This window comes from Vigna unguiculata, chromosome 5, assembly GCF_004118075.2.
Source record: "Vigna unguiculata cultivar IT97K-499-35 chromosome 5, ASM411807v1, whole genome shotgun sequence".
Lineage (NCBI taxonomy): Eukaryota > Viridiplantae > Streptophyta > Magnoliopsida > Fabales > Fabaceae > Vigna > Vigna unguiculata.
This window is the reverse complement of record NC_040283.1, coordinates 3,929,941-3,957,678: the sequence shown is the minus strand read 5'-3', so window position 1 is coordinate 3,957,678 and position 27,738 is coordinate 3,929,941. Positions and strand designations below refer to the sequence as shown.

The following is a 27,738-nucleotide window of genomic DNA, read 5'->3' as shown; positions in this document are numbered from 1 at the left end:
TATACCAAATAGAATTCCAACTATTTTTAATAGGATTAAATATTAGTATTATCATTTTTTAAAATAAAGAGATCAATATCATATGGATGTGCTTTATTCTTGAGCCCAATAATGCATTTCTTGTTTCATATCAATTGTTTTATTGTCAATTGAATAATAAAATATGATAGTTTTTAGTTGACAAAAATTGATAACAATTATTTTGATAAATATGCTAGTCAAGTAATTACAATTTCAAATGGGATTCTGTGATATTTATGAAACTATCTTTGGTTCGTATGCAAGAGGAAGGAATTTGTACATTCAATTATGATTTTGGCCTTTGATAAAAAAAAAAAAAACTTTCTACATGAGACATTTCAAGAGGTGTCACCTCTATTCCCATAATTCTCCTTATACTATTTGATATTCTACATCTAACCAAATAAGGTATTCATATGAAATCTATAAAAAACTATGACCACTAAAATGAATACAGAAGCAAAGATAGTGTGTAATCTCAATCCAAAAAAATAAAACAAAAAGCTTATAACAATTTTATTATTAGTACCCACTTCCCATGTCAGAACATGTTTGAATGCAATCCATGCTAACTTCCTCGTGCCGTCCTTGAAGCCATTTGAAGTCATGCAAATGTTTGACTAGGTACTGTGATCTTCAGTTGTAGTTACCAAACCATCAGCATGGTCCTACACATTTGAAGTCATGCAAATGTTAAGTGCCCTTTCTCAAGCCATAACTTATCAAATAGTCCTAAGGAGCCTCCAAAAGTCGATTGAGTGAAGAATAGCGTAACACGATAAATAAGATCTGTTGGAGATTGCAGCTCAGTGCAACTTTAGGTATGAGAATAATTATTTCATAATAATTAATTATTTTGGTGTAAGGTTACTTCTATAACTATTTCAAATAGCAATTCTTCTTTTACTGTAACTTGTAAGGTTAACTAAAAATGGATAATTTGGAAAGGGACTAGTGAATATGCTTAAATTTTACAAGTTAACATATAGAATATGTACGTACAAAGTGGGTGCTTTTATCAAGTTAAGAAAAGTAATTATCCTAAACTTGACCCTTTTTTTATTCAACAATTGTGTTAACCTCAATCACTCACGGGCTTTTGGAATCAAAGAGCTTTTGCTAATATAGAAACAAGAGAGCATAAAGATCGTTATTTAGCAAGAAATAAAAAAATATTTAGAAGTGATGAAAAAATTGGGGATGAGATCCTATTGTAGGGTTCTAGTTTTAAGTATCATCGACTAAATACAAAATAATGGAGTAAATAATGATTTCACGCATAGAATACAAGTTGAGCACTCAAAATAGACAGCCATTAAGAGAATTGTATCTGAATTGACAAACCTGCAGTGGAGTTGAACGAAATATGATCGTATATAGATAGTAAGTGAGAAGTCGCCATGCAAGCCTGTGAGAAGTCTTTGGTGTCATGCAAGCAAGCCGACAGAGATCGCCATTTCCCGATTATCCAATTGAGATATCCATTTCCCTAGAATAAAGAACCGATAATCCAATTGAGATATTCGTATCCCTACTCCCTACAATAAAGAACGGATGCACAGTTGAAGAAGATTTTCAACCTTATGCAGGATGTAGGTAATCATAATTTTCATAATTATCAAACTAAAAACATGTACAAACTTTATTTTGCAGTAGTATATGTTATTCAAGCTCCATTTATGCAAAAACAATACAAGGAAAGGAAAACTAAATGACAAACTACAAGGGAATGACAAAATAAAAAAATATCTTAATTTTGAAATGAAGGTCTGCAGATTCCAAACTTACTAGAGGTAAATGTACGGTGTTACATGGCGAATCACATAATTGATGCCCTTCATGACTCCATATGTTCATAAAACACGGTAACCCAGTGCAGAAGTCAGCATCTAGATGCCACAAATCTCACATCTCCAGCAAGTATACTTCCCAAATACTTCATCAAAACCCAACTAGTTACTGATCCAGATGTAACCAGGCTTACAAAGCGTCAAAGCACATCATAAATGTGTTATTTAGTCACTTCGATTGCTAAATGGGTTTCCTTGTATAATCTCGAAGACAAATCAGAAACAAGAGCATAGTTACTGCTTTCATAGCATGCAGTCATGAATGCTGCTAATGTTACACGATTGACATGAGGATCCATGTCTAGTAATTTGTGAAAGAACAGGGCTGCCATTCCCACTTTTTTCTCACTACATAACTTCCTGACCAGAGTGTTAACTGTCCGGATCCAGGGTTTCTTTTCTAGCCTTTCAAGAACCAGCATAGCAGAGCAACTGTCCTCTATTTTGCAATATTCATGAGCCAAAGTTACTCGAGTAACTTCACATGGAGTGAGTCCCTTCTCTATCATGGCATCATACAATCCACGAGCCTCATCCAACTTTGACTGTTTGTACAGCCCACTTATAAGAGCACCATAAGTAATAGAATCTGGAGCACAACCATGGTCACTCATCCTGTGGAAAAAGTTAAAAGCTAAACTCAAATTGCCTTCTTTACAGTAACCACATATCATTGACGTATAGGTTTGGTTTGTAGGAACAAGTCCAGATCTCAGAGCTTCTTCAAAAAGCATCTGACTTTCTTTCATTCTTTTTTCCCTACAAAATACTGCAATCAACGTAGTGTATGAATGAATGTCAGGTTGAATACCGCTCTTGAGCATCTTATTGAACAACACTAACGCTTGTTTAACTTCCCCCTGTTTGCAATGTTCAGACATGAGAATAGTATAAGTAAATTTATCAGCTTCCAACCCATTACGAAACCCACTCTTAAGCACATTGTAAGCGTCTTGCACCCTTCCCTTTTTACAAAGTCCATCAATAACGGCATTGTACGTACACACATTGGAACTAGAACCTTCCTCATTCATCACATTCATCAACTCATACGCCCTTTCAAAGTTCCCCGCTTTGCAGTGCCCATCAACAAGAGTCGTGTATGTGTTTGTGTTCGGCGCCAATCCCTGCTCCTTCATCCGGCTCAGCAGCATCTCAGCCCGATTAATTTTCCCATCCCTGCAATACCCACTAATCATGGCAGTATAAGTAAGCACATTCGGCTTGTGATTCTCGCTTCGAACAAGCTTGAGAAACAGTCTAAACGCCTTCTCAGTCCAACCTTTCTTGCACAGGCCATTAATCAAAGCCGTATGGGTGTATACATTCGGTTTCCAACCTTGCCCAACCATCTCCTCCAACATCTCAAACGCCTGTTTCACGCTACCCCTCTTGCACAACCCGTCAATCATACATGTGAAGTTAATCAAATTAGGCCTCAAACCCATCTCACTCAACCTACGAAAATACCATAATGCCCTGGTCACAAAACCCTTATCACAGAACTCCCTCACTACCAACGTAAACGTCCTACTGTCAACCACAAACCCTCTCTCAATCATGGCTCTCAACCACCTATCCGCCTCCAAAACATTACCCATTCTACAATAACCGACAACCATGACCCTAAAACTAACACAATTCGGCTGCACCCCTCTCGCGGACATTTCATCAAACACGTTCTCTGCAAACTCAACCAAACCCATTTCTATCACAATCATAATTACCCAGTTCAGCGTTTTCGTACTGGGAACCAATCCCTGGTTGTGCATTTCGATGACCATTTCCACGGCCTCTTTGACCCTCCCGATTTCGGCGAAACTCTTCACCATACATTGCAACACGTCATTGGCCAACTCGAAATTTCTGTTTCCGATGAGAGACGTTGCGCACGCAATGTAGAGGCGCGTGAAGTGGCGGAACTTGGAGTAAGCAATGACCCAGTTGAAGAAACGGTGAGCCACCACTGAACCGCCATCGGAGGCGAGCGAAGCGACGATGGTGACAACTTGGTCGTGGGTTAGGGAATTGGGATCGACGTCGAGGTACAGAGGGGAGAATCTCCTTTGGCCGTGGTGGTCTTCGAAATAATCGTATACCAGTGAGCACACTTGTTTTACCTTGGACTGCACACATGATGATGATGATGATGATGATGATGACAATGACGAGGACGACGATGCGTGGGTCAGTGATCTTGTGCGGAAGATGAAAGCGGAGGCGAGAGTGTGAGGAGATGCACGAATTCTTCTGCAAATCACAGAGGAAAACATGAAAAAAGTGTTAACTGCAACACTGCAAGCCTTCCGAAATTGCACCGTTCCTCTTTCAAATCATGTGTTCTTTATTCTTACTATAAAGCTAAAAAAAAAAGTTTGGTCTTTTTAACCTAATCTCTGAAGATGAAAACACAAAGGTAGTTCTTACAGGTAAAAAAAAAAATCATTAGCTGGTTAAAGTTCATGACACTATCTCTATAAATCACATATTATCCACCAACATCGTAGTTCACATTTTATTAATGTGGTAGTTCACATTTTACACATGAATGGCATGTAAGTTAACGTTACACAATTTATTTGATTTGATTAAAATGATTTTCTTTTTTACTTTTTTCAAAATTCGTAACTTATATCTTATTTTTAATATAATCATTAAACTTAATTATTTACTATTTCAACTTCTAAAAAAAAAGGAAACTTCTAAGTTCTAATCATGGTTTTAATATTTGATTATGTGAGTAATTAACTCAATCAATAACATAAAAATTCATAGAAACGATGGCGTAGAAATTCACACTTCAAAAACAAAATTAAGCGAAGACATATAATTAATTTTATCAATTAAACTCATAAAGTACGGTTTAACAATAAGCTCTCATGCAAGTCAAGCCGTACCATGTAAATACTGTTATAAGTCAAATACGTGAAATATGCATATCGATTAACGAGAAAAATACGTATACATTGTTTTCATTATACAACAAAATAACCACTAAAACACCGGAAAACTAAACAATTATCTACTATATATTAACATTGCACACTCTAAACTAGTCAAATAATATATAAACATTTGCTCAATATTTTTACTAAATCATTCTTCATATATTATCTATTATATATATATATATATATATTAAAGCTAGACACATATTTTTTATGTATAGATTTAATTTAATTGTTTTTTTTATCTAAAAAAAACAAATAATAGATTCAATATTTGGTATGAAAATGAGCTCCAATTTGATATTAGTTAAGTTTGCATCGATTTTGATTTTGGTGTATCAATTGATAAAAAAATATTTTTAAATACATTTACATGTATATAATTGTTTTTTGAAAATAAACTTTGCAGAACACACGTATACTACAAATAATACAATAATACTTAACATAATAATTATCGTATAATAACCAAAATATTTTGTTTATTTATAAGAAATCGTTCAGTCTTCTTTCTCTCTTATTGTCTGTCCCCCTTCTCTGAAAATTTTCTCAGTCTTTCTATGTTCCAATGTCTTCTACAGAGGTGGGTTTGCTTAAATTCCTATACAGTGTTATTTATTTACCCGATTCACACTAATTTTTTTTTCTGTTTATTTTTATTACTATCTGGTATTGTGTACCCTTGCTCTCTCAGGAGGATAACCGAGGTTCCTTTAGCTCAAAAAGATTTCGCAACGACGGTAAAAACATAATCTTTGTGGAGTCTCACACTGCAAGTAGTTTCTTTTTCTTTATTGATGTATTTTTTTATATCTGGGTTGCGATAATGTTATGGTTTTGGTAATTTTTTTTTGGCTATGTGAAGAAGAATTTGCTCTACCCTTTTGTAGTCTGGGCATGTGGGTTTTAATCTATGCGGTGAAAATTTGTTTTTGATTAGGCATGCAATGTGATTTAGCGTGCCAGTGTATTTAGAGCTGTCTGTGGTTACGAAAATAAGTGTATTTTGAGCTGTTTGTGGCTATAAGGTTGACACTTGAAGGTGGGAGTGTACAAGCTGAATTTCACTTACGAAAAGTTTAAATCATTTGTCTTCTTCTTTTACAAATGCCTATTGAAGAGTTGTGTTCTTCTATATGGATTTACTGCCATAGTGCTTCATATCATGTTTTTCTTTAGAGGTTGAAGGTAGTCAAGTGAAACTAACCTGTGATCCTTAGAGGGAGAAAAAAAAAATTCTCTTCCAAAAAATATATAAATATATAAAGGGAAAACATTTGCACTAAGAGGGCTTGCATTTTTATTCCATGGTGTTTAAAGATTGCAATAACAATTAAACTATAAACAATTTTATGTGAATTGTTTTTGGTTTAAACCATGAAATCCATGCTAGTTAATTTGTTGCCATGTAGTGGATATAGAAGATAGGAGAGACCTTCTTTTTAGCTTATCTGTAGTGCATCAGAACTGCTTCTTTATGTAGATAACCTGATGCATGAGCCTACCTTCTTAACGCAGTGCTCTAGTATACAAATTTTCAGAGGTTATAACGTTAATTAGTTGATTTTTCTTTTATGGAATCAGCTTCGCGTAAAGATGGAGACTGGACCTGTCCTAATTGTGGGAACTTAAACTTTTCTTTTAGAATTGTCTGCAATCAGGGACGTTGTGGTGCTCCAAGACCACCACTAACTCCGGTGAGTGCAGGCTTGTTTAAGGTGGTCATCATGTTCTTCCTTTTTGATGAATGACTAATTTTATTTGAAAAACTATCCAATGAGCAAACTTATGTGTATGTACAAATTGACCCCAGGGACCAAAATAATAAAAACTAAAAATTTATTATATCTACCAGGCTTATTCTTGTTTTTGTTTATCATTGCCTAGTAACTTTTAATTTTGATGAGTGTTTAATTGATTGGATGTGCAGCCTGCCCTAATTACAAGTCCATATAGAAACAGTCATCCCTTCTACTATGGTGGATTTGCCATTCCTTCCCCCTCATATAGTATGCCTGGTCAGGTTGGATCTTTGGTACCACATCTTGGTATTCAGTATGATTATGGTCTGTATGCAAGGCCTGGTGCACCATATGGTCCATTGCCCATGTTCCCACCTGGAAGCTTTGGAGGTACACTTCCTATGATTGTATCAGCTATTTCTTTTCAAGCAATGGGTTTGTTTCTTATTGAGAAATTTGTTTGTGGACAACTTTTTTCCTATATAAAGAACATTGCTTTATTTATGTATGACAAAATTATTGTTGAAATAATAAAATTCAGTTTAATGTAATCAATGTTTAGCATTCTATAAGAATGGAATACTGAGCAAGTAGATAGATATTGATCCTTCAAAAGATGAGGGAGACAATAATTAGGTGAAAACATAGAAAAACTCCTCTAGGAGTGAGAACTTTCTGTTAATGTTTCAGTAAGCAATAATAAACATTTAGCAGACAGACCATTTTGTCTTTCAAATTGAAATTTCAGGTATCTTGTTTTTTAAATTTCATGTACCTTATTGTTGATTTCTTTTTGTTCACATAATATTATACTTACGGTGGAGTAGGTGACCACATGATTTAATTTCTCTTGTATTTTTCTGATGACATTAATATAAGCATATGTAAAGTGCACAATACCTTTGCAACTTGAGGCAAGCTTCAATGAAATAATTACTTATTCTATGTTCCAGTGTAGATACACAAATCTTAAATGTTACACTGATACCAAATCTTGTAATTTTATACCTGCATTTTATGTGGGAGGTGGAAAACTTAAAATTGCCAATTCATATTAAAGTGTGTAGTTGCATCATTCTTAGTTTTGAGTTAAAAATTCATTTTGATGTGATACTGTGATAGGTAGAATGATTAATTTGAATACTAAAATTCTAATTAGTTTGAATGTTTAATGCTGCTGACTAAAATTGTTTACAACATTCTTATATGATCATATTCAAGATTTTTATTTTATTCTTTCATACTTGAAAATGTCAAAGTGTAGGAATTTATCTATTCTTTAACAAAAGGAAAAATTAAAGTAGGAATGAGACAACTAGGGTTCTAGAGTTCTATAAAATAAAATCTTTGAACACAAGAGACCAGAGTGAAAATAAGGTGCAATTTTGTTTATGTTTGAAAACAGGAAATGTCTTCTCAAATCAAACAGGCTCTTAGTTTTAATGTTCTAAGGAAATTAATTGTAGACTAGGATTTTGTATTTTAGCTGGACAGGACTGGGATTTTGATTACTCATTCTATAAATGCCTATTTGGGTGCCTATGTTACTTTGGTTAGAATGTGTTTTGGTTCTTGTTCAAATCACAAAAATATGTGGTTCATTTTGGTTTTTAGTTCATTATGCATAAATATCTCTTTTGTTTTCCACCTCTAGTTAGTTAAGTTACAATGGATCAGGTGTTGATGGCTATGGATATGGCTTTCAAAGTCCTCAATGGGCTGATGGTTTAGTAGCTGATCATTTTGCATCTCGAAAACGCCGAGGAGGTATCTTCAGGATCTATTACTACTTGATCATCTTTACATACATTATTTTTTATGTCCTTGTTTTCCAACATTGAATTATTTGTTTAGTCTAAAAATACTTTAAAAGTCTCAATGTTTTGAACACTATTTACTAATTATCATGGTGTCTTTGTTTTCGTCCTGTTTCATGTGCCAATTCATCTCATGATTTATACGTGATTGCTTATTTAGAGCTTAGCCTTCTTTCTGTCCAAACTAAACTTATAAAACTTTGATGATCTAATCTCTGTCATAACATCTCTGACACAATTGAGCAGCAGAGGCAATCAGAGTGTGTTTTATTTTGCATTTACATGAAATTTTTCCATAAGATTACATCATAACCGTCTTAAAATGAAAGAAAAAAGTTGTCTTTACAGGACCTGATGGTTTATCTGAAGGGGACTGGATTTGTCCAAAATGTGAGAATGTTAACTTTGCCTTTAGAACCACTTGCAACATCAAACATTGTGGAGCTGCCAGACCCGTAAGTGTTTTCATCAATCAAACATTAAAGTTTTTGTGCCTAACTTCTCCATTTGAAATCTGTAAACAGTCTTCATTATATGACTTTGTCTATTTCATGTTTTGTTGAAGAGTTCAAACAAACCAAGTTCAACAGTTATTCCAGAAGGTAGTTGGACTTGTGAAAGATGCGGTAACCTCAACTATCCCTTTCGAAATGTATGCAACCGCAAAAACTGTAGAACTGATAAAAAGGGTTCTGTCTAGTGACATCATGTAAATACAGATTTCAGTGCATTTGTCTCTTTTTGTAAAGAAAGTTACTTTTAAATGAAGATGAAATTGGATAGCACCAACTTTACAAGGGAGGATTTCCATACAATTACTTTGCCTTGATTATTGATTATAATTCTTTTTTCTGTTCATTTAATATGACAATTTATATTGAAAGGATACCAAAAGTGGTAGCATGTGATGGCATGAAAATACTATTTGGGTTCTAAAATTTTGGTCTTTAATTGAATTCAACAACGACTTCTGTGGTCTTATGCAGAATTTCGTTCTAGTTGGAAACTTATGTTCTAGCTGCCTGTTGAATTGGAGAATTAACAGATAGTTATCTAATATCATGATATCATCTATAAATTTGGCTATTTCAATTTTTGAAGAGTTGCATAATTGCTTCTGAGTACGAAACACTGTTCTTTACCTGCTAAATCAACAATAACACATACCTGATGCACCTTAACCAGGAAGTTTGCACACTCATTATTCGTCCCATCATCTCCTTGCTCAACATCTATGATTCATAAATATTTATGATCCACAACGATACATGACGATATATTTATTAATTTTAAAAATAATAGAAAATGATATGTAATATATATATATATATATATATATTAAATATATAATACAAATCGAAGTATTGAAGTATCGATGTATTATTGTTCAACATTCTTCGTTATAACATCTTCACCAAACCCATTTTGATCCCACATGTCTTGATTGGGGCTGGACATCACAAGAGATTAGGGTTGAATTTTTTCAACTTTCGTGAACTTTGTCATACTTGGGAGCTCCTGCATTAAATAACTAACAACATTAAAAGCAAATTTGTTAAAAAAAAGTAATAAATTTGTTTTACCTCATATTTGAATTTAAGTCATTTTATTCTTGTTACTCCCATTGTCCCACTTTAATTGTCCCACTTTACGATTAAAATATTTGTTTGCTAGGGTATTAAATTATCTATTTTTGTATGCATTTATGCTTATAATTATGATATTATTAAATAACATATTTAATTTAAATTTAAATTCAACATATAAAATCTAAAGTGATTAATTTTTTTTTTTTAATATTTCAGATCAATTTTATTGAATTTTATCAAATTGATGAAGAGAATTCGATCTTGATTTAAATCAATTTAAATTAAATTTTAAAAAATTAAATCTAATTAGTCTAATTAAATGAATTTGGATTATAAATCTGATATATTTTATTGGATCTAGACCGAATAATATTTATTTATTTTAACTTAATTCAATAATATTTATAAAGACACCAAAATAATATATTTTATAAAAATCTCCTCCTCTTTTATTCTATTTAATTCCTAATTTTTCTACTAAGTTTCACACTCTCTTGTCTTCTGGTTTGATTTTTCTCTATTTCTTTTAATCTTGCTCATAATTTATAAATACTTATACTATTTATCAAATTTTATCTCTAATTTTAATTATATTTGTAAAAGTAAAAGTTATCTTTCTCTTCAATAAATTCTATACTTGATTAATTTGTTTTAAAAAGATATATAAAAAAGTTTGTAATATTTAATTATATAATGAATATATATTTATTAATTACAAAAATAATATCAGTTTTCATTTGTTTCTACCGGAAAAACATGTTCTCTGATCGAAAAGAAAAATATTTTTCTAAAATCAAACTTGAATCTTACCTAGACCCTGACAAATCAAACCCATAGATATCTATTGGTAAAATATGTGAATGTTAAATAGATATATACCTAGCTAGTAGGTACAAGTATTTAATCATCTATTTGTTGATGGAACATGTATGAGTATGAATATCATCTTAATGAGACATGTATGTGTATCATGTTATCTGACCGGTGGATATTATTATCCATTATAATAATTATTAATGAATTTATTTGAGTTTTTTTTTTTTTAATTCAAGTCTTCAAAATGCAATTATTAGAGAAAAAATATTAATCAAATAATTTAAAACTTGAATTCATATATTTTTATTTGTTTTATTTAGACATGTGAGATTAAAGTTATTATGTAAAACATTAATTTTTTAAAATTTATATGTTGACACAACCTATTTAACTTTTCTTTTCTAAAGACTAGAGTTATTTGCATCAATATTTTATTGAATAATTTGATTTAGACGGTAGTTAAAAATTATTCCTTTATCTAAATTTATATTTTAAAGATTTATTTTTAAATAATTTTATTTAAAATAGAAAAAAATGAAAATATTCATAGATATCTCATGGCACGTATAACAATATATTCACAAAATATTTGTTCACAAATACCCGACATATAACGAGACAAATAATATAATGAATTTTTTAAACAGAACGAGTAACAAGTAGGTATTATTCGTAACTTATGTGTTATTATCCCTAATCTCAACAAAAATTAAAAAAAAAATATATAGTTGAGTTTGAAGTGAATGAGAAAATTGAGTGGATATATAAATGAATTTATATACCTAAGTATTTTATTTTAATACTACAAGAAAATGTCTCATTAACGACAAATTTTAGTGACGAAAAGTGGTTAGTCATGACCAATTTTGATACCAATCTACATAATAAAAAATTATTGACTACTAAAATAATCACTATTATAAATACAAAATTATAATTAGTCGCTAAATTGATCACTAATATTGGATCGAATCAAGTAGAACAGATTTTTTGTCCAACCTTACTACAAACACACTTAGAGTTATTCTCAAGGTGACATCGTTTATAAAGGTATATGCCAATGAATGAGTTGAAGTACTAGAATTTTAAGTTTCTTTTTAATATTAAGAATTTATACAAATATTATCATTAATTTTTAATATTATTAAATTTCAATCTACAAAATAAAAAATTATTGATTACTAAAATAATTATTATTATAAATATAACATTATAATTAATCGCTAAATTGATCACTAATATCGGATCAGATCAAGTAGAACAATTTTTTCCCAACCTTACTACGAACACTGTTGAAAGGGGGAGCCTTTCATCCATAAATGAAGAACAATTTTGATGATGTCTACTGATATAGGATAAAACATAGCTTGGTCCAGTTAGGATATGCATTAAGCAATTAGCTTCTCTTTATCAAATGTATTTCAGGCCTGCTGTGTAATTCTATATGATTAGTTCTTTAACTAATGGATTAGCTGTGAGTATTGTATAAAGTAAGTGAAAATATACTCACGATAATCGATTAGGTAAATTGCTAATCGAATTAGTGACAGCAAAAACCTTTGTATAAAAACTGTTTTGGAATCTGTTTTGGGTCTGGAAAAATCAGAAAGATCACGCAGTCTTCATCTGAGATAGAGCCATCTGAGAGACACAAAGTTTTAGAAGATTTTGCAAGATAACTCAAGTACAGATCCAAGAAGAATTGATGGTTGATTCTACCATGATGGATCTTGCTTGATTCAAGGAGCATCAAGTCAAATTTGCACAGCTTAGGTGTATTCGTTTCTTGTTTTGTTTTCTGTATTTTTGATTACAGTTGCTTCAGTGTTTGAAGTGTGGACCTAGGTGCAATTGTGTGGATGCATTGCTCCTAGGGGGAGTTCTTGATTGTTGAATCAAGTTCTTGGGTTTTGAGGTTAGAATTACATAGGTGTGCTTGTAATTCTTGGAACCTTTCTGTTTAGTGGAATTCTCCTAAGTGTGTTACTTAGGAGAAGACTGGATGTAGATTCGCCTTGAATCGAACCAGTATAAATTGTGTGTCTTGCTTCTTTCTCTTCTCTCACAACTTTTCTTAATTGAGTTAAAACAGTTAGAGATGACAAATAAACCCGTCCCCGTGGGTATTGCCCAAACCCGTCCCCGTTTTGACGGGAAATCCCCGAATTGACTGGGTATGGGTATGGGTATGGAGAATTCCCGACTTTTTCAGTTGGGTATGAGGATGGGTATGGGGATGTACATATACCCGCCATAATACCCGTCCCCGCCATATCTCCATTCTCGTTTAAATTATTAAAATATTCACAATTAATCAAGTAACTCATATATATATATATATATATATATATATATATATATATTCTTTTTTCTTTTAATTATTTCATTTGTCATGAAACTCATTCTCATCTCCAATATATTTTTTATCTTATCATAACCTTTATGTAATTATGTTAAAATGATGTATGTTAATAAAAAAAAAATATTATGCCTCACATTTGAATATTTATATTATTTTTAATATTTTTATTTATTATAAATTTTCCTTTCACATGAGAATGTTTATACTCTCAATTTAAGGTAATATAAAAAAAATTCTTTACTTATTATTATTATTATTATTATTATTATTAATAATTTCTGTTTAATTTGAAGAACTCTTTTGTTTTATTAAAATAATTTTCGTTATTTTTCAACCATTAAGTATATATGTTGATATTTGAAAAGTTTTCTTAGTTCTCTAAGATATTTTTCGTCTTATCATACCTTAGTTATACATTTGATTTCCTTTGTGTGATTTTTTTCGATAGTCTCTCAAATTATTTCTAAAACACACATTTGTTAGTTTTTTAATATTTTTATTTATTGTTTTTATTTTTATCATGTAGAATAATATTTCGATATATTCTATCTAATTATTTTTTATTTTATAACTCATTATTAATCATAATGTAATTTTTTCACTTTAAATTCTGTTTGAAGTGGTTAAAATTATATATATATATATATATATATATATAATGATATTTAGGAATAATATATGATAATTCACTACAAGAAAAACATGAAATGGTGACTGATTTAGTCAGTAACCCATATCAGTCACTATTTTTCGTCATTGGCGGTAGTAGTTGATTTATTGTCTGAATCAATGACTAAATTAGTGACTAATTCAATGATCGAATCAATACTTGATTTAGTGACCAATTTAATTACTAATTTATTTGTAATTTAATGATAAATTTTTTGGTCACTAATGATATTTCTATTTAATTTTAACCACTTCAAACGTAATTTAATAATTAGTTCTCTAAGGTATTTTTCATTTTATCATACCTTAATTATACATTTGATTTCCTTTGTGCGATTTCTTTCGATAGTCTCTCAAATTATTTCTAAAACACACATTTGTTAGTTTTTTAATATTTTTATTTATTGTTTATTTTCATCATGTAGAATAATATTTTGATATATTCTATCTAATTATTTGTTATTTTATAACTCATTATTAATCATACTGTAATTTTTTTCACTTTAATTGTATAAATAACTTTTATTTACTACAATATAAAAATTTAATGTAATTGCTATGAATATTTTGTTGTCACTATCCAACATATATTGAAGTTCAAAAGATACAAAATCTATGTCAAAATTTTATTATTATGTTTATTATTTGTTCTTTGTGTCATTTTGATCAAGTGATGTATTATAACTTTTATTAGTGTATAAAAAAGAGATTTATTATAATTTAAAAAATTGAAGTAAACAAACATTTAAAATATATTTTAATTTGAATATTTGTTTTCCTTTTATTATTATGTTTATTATTTGTTCTTTGTGTCATTTTGATCAAGTGATATATTATAACTTTTATTAGTGTATAAAAAAAGAGATTCATTAGAATTTAAAAAATTGAAGTAAACAAACATTTAAAATATATTTTAATTTGAATATTTGTTTTCCTTTTATATTTTTTTGAAATATTTTTTAATTTTATCAACTCAGTTCATCAATGTTGTAGTTGCAAATTTAATAAATGTTTTGGTTCACATGAAATTTTATTTGGCATTCTAATATAAAATGTAAACAATTATAATTTATTTTAAGGTATTTGGCATCAAAGAAAATCCTCCTAATATTGAATATTTCATAATATTATGTTTTCTACCGTAATTTTTTTTCTTTTATAAAAATTAATATTGAAGTAGTTAGAACACGGGTATGGGTATGGGTACGAGATTATACCCGTTACCCGGTGGGGATGGGGATGGGAAAAAAGTTTGATACCCGTTGGGTTTGGGTATGGGGATGGGGATGAATTTTTTATGCGGGGATGGGTATGGGATAGCGAAACCCGTCCCGGCCCCGCCCCGTTGCCATCCCTAAAAATAGTCCATTAACCCAGAACTGCGAAATTGATTAATTGATCTTTAAAACCTAAAGATTTCTTCAAGATTCATCTTAAACCAGATAAAAGTGTGTTAATCAATTCTAATCCCCTTGTGGTTAAGAGTATTAGACAGATCTGTTTTTAACAATTGGTATCAGAGCTGGTTAATCGCACGCTAATCGATTAGAAAGATCCTGATATGTCTAATACATCTCAAACCTTTGCTGAAGGGGCATCCATCAACAGGCCACCTCTGTTTGTTGGTGAAAACTACCCTTTTTGAAAAATTAGAATGAAAATTTTTCTTGAATCAGTGGACAAAGGGGTCTAGGATGCTGTAGTTAATGGACCTTTTCAACCCATTAAAGTTGTGGAAGGCAAAACTGTTCTTAAAGAGTTCTCACAGTGGACTCTTGATGAAAATAAAAGGGCACACTATGATGTTAGAGCCAAAAATATTATATCCTCTGCACTAACTTTGGATGAATTTTACAGGGTATCTGTGTGTGAATCCGCCAAAGAGATGTGGGATGTTTTGGAGGTCACCCATGAGGGCACGAATGAGGTAAAAAGAGCAAGGAAGAATACTCTCATTCAAGAGTATGAAATGTTCAGAATGAAGGCTGGAGAAAGCATATGTGATGTACAGAAGAGATTTACACACATAGTAAATCACCTCCTAGCTCTTGGCAAGACCTTTGACAAAGAGGAACTCAATATCAAAATTTTGAAGAGCTTAAATAGGACATGGCAGCCCAAAGTGACAGCAATTTCTGAATCTAGAGATCTCACTAGCATGAGCATAGCCACTCTCTTTGGAAAATTGAGGGAACATGAATTAGAGCTTAGAAGACTCAAGGAAGAAGAGGATGGAGAAAAGAGGCACACTATAGCCTTGAAGAGTGCTGTAAAATCTGCAGCAAAACTGAAGAAAGCAGAAACTGTGGATGACTCTAATGATGATTACAAATCTGACAGTGAAGCCTTGAGACTAATGGTGAAAAAGTTCTCAAAATTTCTGAAGTATAAGAATAAAACTAATAACAGTCATGCAGGAAACAAGAAGCAGTCCAGATCTGGAACTCAGACCTGCTATGAGTGTGGCAAGACAGGACACATCAAGGCAGATTGCCCTGTGCTGAAGATGAAGCAGAAACTGGAAGAGAAAAATGAGGCAGAGAAGCACCTGAAGAAAAAGAAAGCCTAAATTGCTTAGGAAGAAAATGATTCCAGCACATCCAATGAATCTAATGACAGCACTGAAGAGGAAAATAATGTGTCTGATGGCTAAAGTAGAATCATCCAAAAGCAATGTGAGTAGTTTCACATCTGAACATGAGGAAAATAATTACTATGAACTGCTTGATGCATTTAATGAACTGCATAAGGAAGCTATAAAACTGCAAAAGTGAAATAGCAAGCGTAAAGGAGAGATTAAATGGCTTGAGGGTAGGATAAAACAGTTAGAAGAGGAAAATGAGAATCTAATAACTTGCTTGGAGAAATTAGAAAAATCTGAAAAGCATCCTAGGTCCAGATGTGAGCACTGCCCAGGACAGCTAGAAAAGATAGAGTATTTGATGAAAACTCTCTCAAAATTTACCCTAGGAAGATCCAACCTAGATGATGTACTAGGATCTCAAAGGAGTGTGCTGAATAAAGAGGGAATTGGTTACAGTGGCAACTCTAATCGATTATCGTGTAGAAATTTCCTCAACATCAGTAAACCATCCTCTATTATCTGCACTTACTGTTCTGAACCTGGCCATTTTTCTAATTCTTGCTACTTTAAAAATTGTGGGGTTCCTAAAGGAGAGTACAAATGGGTACCTAAAGGAAAACCTCAAACCACTAACATGAAAGGACCCAAGTTCAATTGGGTACCTGCATCTTCTCTTTAATCTTTGTTTCAGGTGTGTCTTGATGCAAGGAAAACAATGTAGCTTTTATATAATGGATGCTCAAGACACATGAAAGGAGATGTGAAGAACTTCTGCAGGATATCTTACAAAGCCAATTATTGGTCATGTTACAAGAGGTGATAATAACAAAGGTCAAATTTTTTATCCATCACATTAGTCTTGGTTTCTATTTGCTTTATACTTCCATAAATGTCTGCACTCTGATGTTAACCTGTGCTACTGATTTCACCTGCTGCGTTGTTAGTATTGTCATACTTTGTATGCATACTGTGTTCAAACTGTGTAGCTGCTTGCCTAACCTTGGCCTTAATCCATTATCGTGTTTTGTCTGAAGCTTAGTCTGTGTTAAGTTCTGCGTCACATAGTTGCTACTTAATTTCTCAAAAGGAGCCTGCTAATCCATTATGCGAAATTGTTATGCATCCTGGTTGTTATGAATTATCTCCTGCTGCATCTCTTACATTGCTGCGCTATTTAGATACAATTTTCCTGCTGTCCTGTATTGCATCCTAAATCTGTCTGATTTTTTTGCTAATGTCCAAAAAGGGGGAGAATTTGATATATTGATGGTTTATTGGTAGGGGGAGTATGTAATGAAAATGATATATGTTATATGCCTATGCTGTTGTTTGCTTTGTGCGCTTGTACTGTTGTTGTGTTTGCTTAATGTGCTGCAGGTAGGCTTATCACAGTCCATGTTTTGGACATCATCAAAAAGGGGGAGATTGTTGAAAGGGGGAGCCTTTCATCCATAAATGAAGAACAATTTTGATGATGTCTACTGATCTAGGATAAAACATAGCTTGGTCCAGTTAGGATATGCATTAGGCAATTAGCTTCTCTTTATCAAATGTATTTCAGGCCTGCTGTGTAATTCTTGGAACCTTTCTGTTTAGTGGAATCCTCCTAAGTGTGTTACTTAGGAGAAGACTGGATGTAGATTCGCCTTGAATCGAACCAGTATAAATTGTGTGTCTTGCTTCTTTCTCTTCTCTCACAACTTTTCTTAATTGAGTTAAAACAGTCCATTAACCCAGAACTGCGAAATTGATTAATTGAGCTTTAAAACCTAAAGATTTCTTCAAGATTCATCTTAAACCAGATAAAAGTGTGTTAATCAATTCTGATCCCCTTGTGGTTAAGAGTATTAGACAAATCTGTTTTTAACAAACACACTTAGAGTTATTCAGAAGGTGACATTGTTTATAAAGGTACATGTCAATGAATGAGTTGAATTACTAGAATTTTTAGTTTCTTTTTAATATTAAGAATTTATACAAATATTATCATTAATTTTTAATATTATTAAATTTCAATCTACAAAATAAAAAATTATTAATTACTAAAATAATTATTATTATAAATATAAAATTATAATTAATCGCTAAATTAATCACTAATATTGGATCAGATCAAGTAGAACAATTTTTTCCCAACCTTACTACAAACACACCTAGAGTTATTCAAAATGTGACATTGTTTATAAAGGTACATGTCAATGAATGAGTTGAAGCAGTAGAATTTTTAGTTTTCTTTAATATTAAGAATTTATACAAATATTATTATTAATCTTTAATATTATTAAATTATAATATTATTATATTTTTTAATATTTTCATGTATTTATGTATTAAATTAAATAGTTATTTTATTTTTAAAAATATAGATTTAAAATTAAAATTATATTTATAAAAAAGTTAATTTAGAAGTAAAAATATGGATTTAGAATTTCGTCCAAATATTTGCATCTGAATTTAAAAAAAAAGAAATCCAATATGATCTTACAAGAAAATCAGATATAGATTCACTATTTAATTCAATTTTCTGGATCTGAATCGGATCTTAAAACATTTGATCGATGATCACCCTTACATGCCATTCAGAGTGGTTGGTTTCATTTTCAACTTCCTCATGTTTTCTATAACGTTTTTTTTTTGTCAATCAAAGATACTTTCCTTTGTCTGGTTTTTCATAGCTCAAATCTGAACTTTAGCCTTTAGACTTTAGACTTTCAATTTTGCCAGTTTTAGAAAATATAATATTCTTCTATGAAACTTTTCACTATTGATTCTTCAACGTAGAATAAAAACATGAATGCAGATAGATTAATATAATCTGCATTACATAAACAAGTTATATTCTGCTTTAAGCATGTGGAAAGCTATTCCACGCCAAGAATCACACAATAATAAACAAAAAATTCATAATATATTATTAGCTTTGAAGTGTACAGAGAAATTCATACTTTGCTTTCACAACAAAGTTATGAGATACCATTAACCCACACCACACCGTTTTCTAAGTTAATCTTTGTTTACAGCTTTTTTCTTAATTCTCAACAACAAAAACAATTATGGCGATGAGCTTCATCACAGGAAAAGGTTCTTCATTCATATTTTTATTTTTTCCTTTCACATATATGTAATAATACTGATAAATGCTGCATTTCAGGTCTATCAACCACCCAGTTGTTGAAGTTGGTGGTGAATACACTGTATGATAAATTTGTTGAGAAGGATATCAAAGGATTTGATGGGTTCAATGTTGGTATTCTTGATACCTTCAAGTAAGCATGCACTTCAATTCCAATGAAAATGTTATCTTCTACCATAGTTGGTTTCCTTGGAATGATAATGAAGATGATGAAAAATAGTTTTTCCTTGGAATGCAGCACTATCAACATGGCCTTACCCGGGAAGCATTATGTTGCACCTTCATATAAGGATGTAAAGGTTGGTTATTTCCTTTCCATGCACGTCTTTATATTCTAAGCCAATACATTTAATTAGTTTAATTTTTCTCTCATTAACCTATAATATAAACTAGACAAAAACAAAACCACTATTTTTTAACGCAGAGGAGTTCATATATATTAATGAAGTGCGAATAGATATTTAACACTGGTTACTAATATTGGAAAGAGTTCTATTAGAATGTTGTTGTAGATCCCATGTCAACTAGAAATAAGGTGCAAATCTCAACTTACAAACTAGTTTTATTTGGATGAGTTAGGTTTAAAGTTCACTTTTTAACATGTCAGAGCCATGAATTAGCATCTATCCTATTATCTCACTCGTTTTCGAGTCACTGTCATCAGATCACCAATTAATATATAGTTTTACGCTCTAATTTGTTTTGTTGTGTTTTAAATTTTGAAAAAAATTGTTTTATTCCACAATGTCTCAATTAAGTTATATGTTGTTGTATATGATAAATATGTCATTAGATTACTGATGTTTATGAAATAATATTTATCAATCTACACGTATACTTTAATTTAACTATATTATAAGTTTATATGATATATCCAATACTCAGTAAGTGACATTAGATCATGTGATATGTTTGTAATCGTGGAGATAACTTTAACTTTCTTCTCCTCTAAACCAAGACTCTAATCTCTCTTCATTAACCAATTAAAACTTATATAGTAAAGTTATAACAAATATTGTAATATTTCATATCACAAACTCACCATTCTTATGTCTCAAACTGCAGGCAATTTTAAATCCCTATAATATATAATGGGTAATGTTTTTTACTGGACGAATATATCTTATAAAATCATCGATATACTCATACAATACTCATAAAAATATAAAATCATAGAATTTGATCTTAGAAATATAAAATAAATCTAGAAAAGTTAATATTTTTACTTCATGTGTTCACCTATTTATATCATTTGTTATTAGGTCTTTCATTGTTGAAGTATTTAGGGAAAGTCCAGGTATATCTTAAACATGATTAGAGTTTTGATTTGTGCATAATCTTGTTTGATCGTGCTTATACATTAACCCTTGATTGTGTTGCAATTTGTTGTTGCTCTAAACTAAACTTTCGTAATTAACTTAACTGTTTGGAGGTATGATATGTCAAATAGTCAAAATCTATCTCGGTCACTGGCACAATTCATCAGGATAAGAGGTCTAAGATACTCATGAGGCTAAAAGATTGAGAATACTCCCATAAACACCTTAGTCAAAAGTTTGGATCAAAATATTAAAATGTGAATCACCCGAGTAGTTAACCAATCATGTATCAAGTAAATACATAGGGTTTTGAAAGAAAAATTCATTTCTTTATCTAAGATCATGTCAGGACCATATAATAAAGATAGAAAAATTAAACCTTTAGATATTACATTTTCCAATTAAATACAACATGATACATGTATTATTAAATTATGAACATATAACTAATAATTATATATTAAAATTAAGTTCAGGAATGGGAAATATACATCTTGAAATCATGATTGTTGACTTAATATGTTAATTAATTAACACGCGTACATTTGAAAAATAAGATGTTACCTTTTGTTCTCTCAAGATTTGATATGTTAGTGTAATGGTTTAAACAACAATAAATCGAATATCTAACATAAAAGAACATTATGGGACAATGTACGTAACTTTGAATTTAGATAGAATGCATACTTAGTTTGAAAAATACAATCAGGATTGATTATTTTACATTAATTGTAGAACCATTTTTGTTACTATAACTAGAAGAAGAAGAAGAAGAAAGTGTCAATGGGTATAAATATTTTTACACTTAATTTAAGGTGTCATTTTGTCAAATAGAAAAGAAAAATGAATGAAAAAATTATTTTCGTCGACAGCAGGGTTCGAACCTGCGCGGGCGTAGCCCAACAGATTTCAAGTCTGTCTCCTTAACCACTCGGACATATCGACGAGATGATAAAAAACTTATTTTATTGATATAAGAACGGTCAAAAGAAAGTCTAACAGAGAAATCCTACGAAAATTAGAGAAGAATATTTTTATAATTGAGTACAAAAATTTAAATGATATATATATTTTTTTTCAGTGGCAATATTTTTATCCATTATCTTCACTTTATATAAAACAACCCTTGAATATGAACTATACAGATTATTAGAATGGAACTAACACAAGACAAAGGCCTCACTGTAACACTTTTTAAGTCATGCATAAATTAAAGAATATGATTTTTAGCCGGTGACAACAAAAACTACCTTCGTTTCAGGATTTGTTCGAACAATGGAAAGAAATTGATAGAGAAGAGAAGAGGAAGAAGTTCATCGAGTTCATCAACGAGAAAGTGAATATAAACAAAGTAGATGAATCTATGTTAATCACTGCAATAATGGCACCACCAGCAGCCATGATGGCTAAGAAAACAGGACAAATAGTGCCTCAACTTGCACTCATGAATGCCATACCTGATGTTGTATTTGTTCCCTCAGCCACACTTTTGGCTCTAATTGCCGTCAAGATCATAAGATTACCCTTCATCGGAAAGACAACATCCAAGAATATAGTGTCATCTACAACTGTAATAGAGGAACAACCTCAAATTACACCTGAACAACAACCTCAAACTGAAACTACACCTGAAACTGAAGTAGAAGAACCTCAAACTGAAACTACACCTGAAAGTGAAGTAGAAGAACCTCAAACACCAACTACACAACCTGAAATGGAAGAAGAACCTCAAGTTGAAACTAGACAAGAACCTCCAACTGCAACTATATCTGAAGCTAAAATGGAAGAAGAGCCTCAAACTACAACTACACCTGAAACTCTGAAAGATGAACCTCAAATTGAAAGTAAACCAGAAGCTTTAAGCACAATGACACCTGAAACAGAAATAGAAAAGGAACCTCAATCTCAAACTACAACTGCGCCAGAAACTACAGTACAAGGACCTCAAATTCCAGTTCAACCAAAACCACACTTTATAACTGGGCATGTCCACAAGGACAACACCACTTGTTTCTTATGTAATGAATACCACATTTATTGAGTAACTTTCAAATACCTTTTTCTCAATAAACACACACACATTTGTCAATCTCTATGCTCTTTTGATTATGATTAAAGGTAGATTACCAAGTTGTGAACTGAACATGTGATTTGGTTGCTTGGGTGAGGAGCTAATTGCTAGGATGAAGGAAGGACTGAAGGACTGAAGGACTAATGGTATATGACTTAAGAGAAATAATGTCAACAATGAAAATGAAGTTGTAAATACCAAGTTTAGTGGTGCTTGAAACAAGGTAAAAATTTGCTCCTTGGACACTGCTTCAGCATAGGATATGCAATTTGCATGATATTTGGTTAGCAAGAATACTCATAGGAATGAAGACAGTCTAGCACACTGTTTTGCAAAGGATAATCATAGGCATCAAAGAAACATTAATGAAGATAGTTTTTTCTTCCTTCTTTTTTCATGAATAGCTAAATTTCTATGATGTAGTTTAAATAGATAATATGATGTACAAAAATGGTAAATGTAAATAGTGTGCTTGTATTTTGATATTTCTAATTAATTAATAATAATTATATCTTATCACTTTAGCCTCTATATTTTGAAAATGATATCTTCGATCTTTTTTTTCTTGTAATCTATGAATTTTGCCCTTTATTTTAATATTCTAATGTTTATAGCAAGAACCAAATTCATCAAAGATGAATTGTCACTTTGGTTGTAATTCATTGTTTAAGCAAGTAACAAATTTCAAAACAAGTTCTACTCGTTCATAGTGTCCATTAAAGATGAGGCTTGTATCCATGTGCGATATACACTTCTTACCATTTTAAATTTTAAAAATTAAGAAATTAGTCTCATTTTAATCTTTGGATGTAATAATTTATTATTATTATTATTATTCACTATATTTTAGTTCCAAAAATATATTTAAGATTTTAATGAAGTTTAGTAAAATGACCTTATCCGATTAAGTCAATATATTAAGAGTATTTTCAATTTGCTTATTGTTTGACCAATAAAAATATTATTTTACAGTAGATTCTACAAAGAAAATAATTTTAGTGATGAAGACTAAAAGAACATATTTTGTTTCACATTTATAAATATGTGAAGAATTGAAAGGATGCACTCTTCATTAATCTGCTGGTTCAGTGTGTACAGAAGGAGACAAGTCAAACCCTACATGAAAGAGGACGTCTCAGTCTTAGAAATGTAATGGCGACTCTTTGAAATGTAATTAACTTATATAGAATCACCACTTAAAGAAACAGATATGAAAAAATAAAGAAACTAGGAGAAAAAGAATAGAAAGAACACAATCACCTGAGTCAAAAACCATAACAGCATATGTATTGACTCTTCAAAGACAGAGAGAAAAGACTATTCTAATGCCCAAGCAAATCAGAAAAAATTGCACAAATTAAGAATTCTCCAATAATTATAAACACAAGCTTTCTTTGTACATAGAGCATGCTACTTTTTTTTACGTCATGTACAATTGAACTCATTTGTCGATGCAAGAACTCATCTTGATGACAGAAAACGTATGTCCGACGAAAACTACCATTTACACGTCATGATTGATAAATTCTGAACTCCTGTAGTTATCTAAGAAACAAATAATCAGTTCATGTAGATTCAACTTATGCAGACTATCTCCTTTTCCAACCCTTTGAGACAATTTTTCTCCTTCCCCTCCTTTTGCTCCTGCGAAGATTTAAGTTCGATGCAGAACCAACTTGCAAAGCAGAAACAGGATTCTCAGTGGACATGGATTTATGCTCTTCAACCGATTCCTTGGCTTTCTCCATAAATTGGTTTCTAATACTCTCAAAATCATGCAACTCTTCCTTAGCTGCCTGATTTTGTATAAGAATGTCATCCTTGGTCTGCATGCAAAGGATTTGACATTAGAAATTTTCAGTGTTTATCATGATCCTTAAACATACAGGTAACAAAGTTCATGATTCACATATAAACTTAGCAGATGAATTGTTTGGTACATGACTAAAATTCTTGTTATCAGCTCAAAATTTCAAGTAACAGTACATATAAAACAACACAGCAGAGACAAAACAAAGCACTCGCAAGAAGCACTTCTAAACAAGGGATGATAAACACATCATCGCATGGCAGCTAGGACTAGGGATATGCCAAATTTTAGAAACCTAGAATATGAGACGACATATATTTTACTATACAGAGACATAAGAAACATTTAAATTCAAGTTTCAAGAACATTCATCAATACGTACGTCTCAATTTTCTACTGTGAACTGCATAACAACAAATGGGAACAAAGATAAAGTGGACTACAGAAGTTCAATGACATCTCAGCTCTTGTGAACAACTTCTGTCCAGTAACAGAAACTAAACAAAACCAGCAGCCTGGTGTAAGCATTGGGCAACTCTTTCCACAACAACAATCAATGCCCCATATCAAGCATAACCACAAATTAATGCAAGCAAAATAAAAAACACAATAACGTACAAGTTGAAATTACATTTGCTTAGGAGACAAAAAACTCACATTTTCCTGGAGAAACTCATGCTGGGGCATACCGGTGGTTTCAATAAAGGGAGTTGTCATGGGGCGGGTCGGTAATGTATTTTGAGTCAAAAGTAGATCTTCTTTGTCTAACTCAGATTTATACTGTGATGAAGCACGAAAAAATCTGGCCGGAAATGTGTTGTCATTGCCAACTAAAGAACTAGAATTATGACCAGAATGATTAAGTCCATCAGATGGTCCAGTCATGCCCAACTGAGTTACAGAACAGAACTTTCCTGGATTTTCTCTAACAACATTATCAATCCGGGTTTTCAATTTCCCAACATGTGACTGTAGCTCTTCAATCCTTTTAATGACGTCAATAATAGTTTTATCATTGTCTTCAAGATCAGTAGGAGACAACGTATCATTAAACTTGACCTCCTCAGTAAAATCTGCATTGATTCCAGATAAACAAAACAGAATTCAAATTTCAGTCATGAAAAGTTGAAACATATAACAGCGGATTAAAACCTGTTTCACAAAATGGTCATTAAAATAAATAGCAAATACAGCATTTATGTAACTACAGTTACTCACTCAAGGTATCACCACAAGAATCTTCTACACAAATGCCCCGGTTTTTGTTCTCTGGAATTTCACAAAAAGGAGAAAAAGATTAGGAGTGGCATCACATTAGCAAATAGTACAACAATTAACCAAGAAATGCCATACCATAGTAAGAGAATATGTTGTGCTTAGAGACGTATGATGATAAATCACGTTCTTCAGCTTTGTTCCTTTTCTTCCTCTTCATAACTTTATTTCTGCCAATGTCATCGTATATAGGTACTGACTTCACATTAAGATCATCAATTGTGAACTTTGAAAACTCAAGCTGCTTTCTATGTTCGTATGCGGCAAGCTCTTTATCATATTTCAGTGCCAGAGTGTTAAGTTTCTTCACTTGCAATTCTAGCCATTTAGAGCGCCACCTAACAGGGTGAATGAAGCTCTTCCAATGCCAAGTTGTCGCTTTGTTCTTTCTGAATGATTAATATTGTAAATTGTTAAACAGGCAATTGATATTCTAATCAAACGCAGCCCAAGAATAAGTAATGCTGAAATATGTTTTTGCCCTTCTTTTTGTGTGTTCAAATGTGTCAACGTTTTCGTCAGACTACACAATAAGATGCTCGAGACTGAGTCAGAAACATACCTATATAAAGAAGTCTTACTTTGATCACCATCACACATTGGCAGCGATTCTATTCCATTGTTAGTGAATGTTGATGCATCCTGTGTGTCAGAATCTGTATCACCAAAAGAACTGGAACTGGAACATTCATAATCAGTGGCATCCTCACAAACATCTTCCACTGCCTTGCCACCAAATACTACGCTCCCACTCCCAACTATATTAACCTGCACATCCTCTTCATTTGCACCAGACTTAGGAATATTCTCAATTGGCTGAACCGTCTTTGGCTCTTTTGATTCTAAAATGGCTGAGACAGGAACCCTTCCATTCTCCATTTCTAGATCATCTTCTTCTAGCCTCACATCGTCAGAACTCATTTTTCCAAATCATTCAACCTTCCCTATTCAGAGATGAGAAAGACCTGACCACAATGTCAAGATGGGAATCAGAAGCATGTTAAATCGCCCACCCAATTTCAATCAACTCACCCCCACAAACCCTTACGAAGAAATTGAACGTCGCTAGTTGTGAAACTATCAACAATCTTGCAAGAAAACATGGAAAGCATAAGCAAAAGTAGTGAAATTCAATCTTTATAGAACTAGGTTAATACAAGAACGAGTCTTACCTCAAAAGGGGCCTCGAAAAATTAACACAGATAGCAAAGAATCAATAATCACACCAGAAAGACAGTGACAGAGAGAAAGACTTACACCAGAAGAGAGATAAATTTTGGTTTGTGGATTTATAATTAAATTGAGGAATAAAGCTTATTTATCTGGTGGTGCAGAAGACACAATCCAAATGGAACATGGTCTGCGTATATTAAGGTTTTGGGTATCTATATGAATTTTTTTTGCTGGGTTTCTTTCTTTCTATGTTATAATATTAATATCCTCTCTCATTATCAGAATAGTATTATTAATCGTGTTTGACCGTTATTAATTTTTATTAGATGGTCCCGATATTTTAGGATTCTGATATTAAATAATATATATAAGTTTATATACTATTATATATATTAACAAATTCGAGAACTTTAAGTTAAAATTATAAAATAATAAAATTATATGTTACTGCAACTCAATAAATTAACATAATAAAATAATAATCATATCATACCGTCCACCTAACGATAAATCATTCACTTAAGGAAACAAAATTAATAGTAAGAATTCAATTAAAAAA

At 31.6% G+C, this 27,738-nt stretch overlaps 4 protein-coding genes and 1 non-coding gene across 16 annotated transcripts; 2 read left to right on the top strand and 3 right to left on the bottom strand.

The window, feature by feature from the left end:
* Positions 1 to 282: 282 nt before the first annotated feature.
* LOC114183353 (pentatricopeptide repeat-containing protein At4g19890) lies at positions 283 to 4,300 on the bottom strand. 2 transcript variants are annotated; one of them, XM_028070356.1, is made up of 3 exons: positions 1,810 to 4,300; positions 1,366 to 1,559; positions 283 to 689 (listed from the first exon to the last, which is right to left on the bottom strand). In XM_028070356.1, exon 1 carries the CDS (start codon positions 4,142 to 4,144, stop codon positions 2,033 to 2,035), a length of 2,112 nt encoding a protein of 703 aa, XP_027926157.1. In that variant the 5' UTR covers positions 4,145 to 4,300; the 3' UTR covers positions 283 to 689; positions 1,366 to 1,559; positions 1,810 to 2,032. The 2 variants fall into 2 exon arrangements, with proteins under 2 accessions (XP_027926157.1, XP_027926158.1); XM_028070357.1 differs by having other exon boundaries at positions 1,366 to 1,510; positions 1,810 to 4,299.
* Positions 4,301 to 5,298: 998 nt separating this feature from the next.
* Positions 5,299 to 9,212, top strand: LOC114183733 (ranBP2-type zinc finger protein At1g67325-like). 5 transcript variants are annotated; one of them, XM_028070853.1, is made up of 7 exons: positions 5,299 to 5,402; positions 5,514 to 5,559; positions 6,404 to 6,516; positions 6,750 to 6,951; positions 8,239 to 8,328; positions 8,727 to 8,833; positions 8,944 to 9,212. In XM_028070853.1, the coding sequence occupies exons 1-7, from the start codon at positions 5,388 to 5,390 to the stop codon at positions 9,076 to 9,078; spliced, it is 708 nt and encodes a 235-aa protein (XP_027926654.1). In that variant the 5' UTR covers positions 5,299 to 5,387; the 3' UTR covers positions 9,079 to 9,212. The 5 variants fall into 5 exon arrangements, with proteins under 5 accessions (XP_027926654.1, XP_027926653.1, XP_027926652.1 ...); XM_028070852.1 differs by having other exon boundaries at positions 8,715 to 8,833; XM_028070851.1 differs by having other exon boundaries at positions 6,404 to 6,537.
* A 10,192-nt stretch (positions 9,213 to 19,404) lies between these two features.
* Positions 19,405 to 23,318, top strand: LOC114186354 (RNA polymerase II degradation factor 1-like). Its single transcript, XM_028074420.1, has 4 exons — positions 19,405 to 19,479; positions 19,550 to 19,664; positions 19,770 to 19,830; positions 22,112 to 23,318. Exons 1-4 carry the CDS (start codon positions 19,452 to 19,454, stop codon positions 22,889 to 22,891), a joined length of 984 nt encoding a protein of 327 aa, XP_027930221.1. The 5' UTR covers positions 19,405 to 19,451; the 3' UTR covers positions 22,892 to 23,318.
* TRNAS-UGA lies at positions 21,714 to 21,795 on the bottom strand. Its single transcript has one exon. It is a non-coding gene; the product is annotated as a tRNA-Ser (tRNA).
* Positions 23,319 to 24,130: 812 nt separating the features above from the next.
* LOC114185284 lies at positions 24,131 to 27,522 on the bottom strand. 7 transcript variants are annotated; one of them, XM_028072926.1, is made up of 7 exons: positions 27,179 to 27,522; positions 27,039 to 27,094; positions 26,569 to 26,971; positions 26,085 to 26,395; positions 25,950 to 26,000; positions 25,389 to 25,804; positions 24,131 to 24,747 (listed from the first exon to the last, which is right to left on the bottom strand). In XM_028072926.1, exons 3-7 carry the CDS (start codon positions 26,925 to 26,927, stop codon positions 24,511 to 24,513), a joined length of 1,374 nt encoding a protein of 457 aa, XP_027928727.1. In that variant the 5' UTR covers positions 26,928 to 26,971; positions 27,039 to 27,094; positions 27,179 to 27,522; the 3' UTR covers positions 24,131 to 24,510. The 7 variants fall into 7 exon arrangements, with proteins under 7 accessions (XP_027928727.1, XP_027928728.1, XP_027928725.1 ...); XM_028072927.1 differs by having other exon boundaries at positions 27,055 to 27,094; XM_028072924.1 differs by having other exon boundaries at positions 27,039 to 27,522.
* Between the last annotated feature and the right edge of the window lie 216 nt (positions 27,523 to 27,738).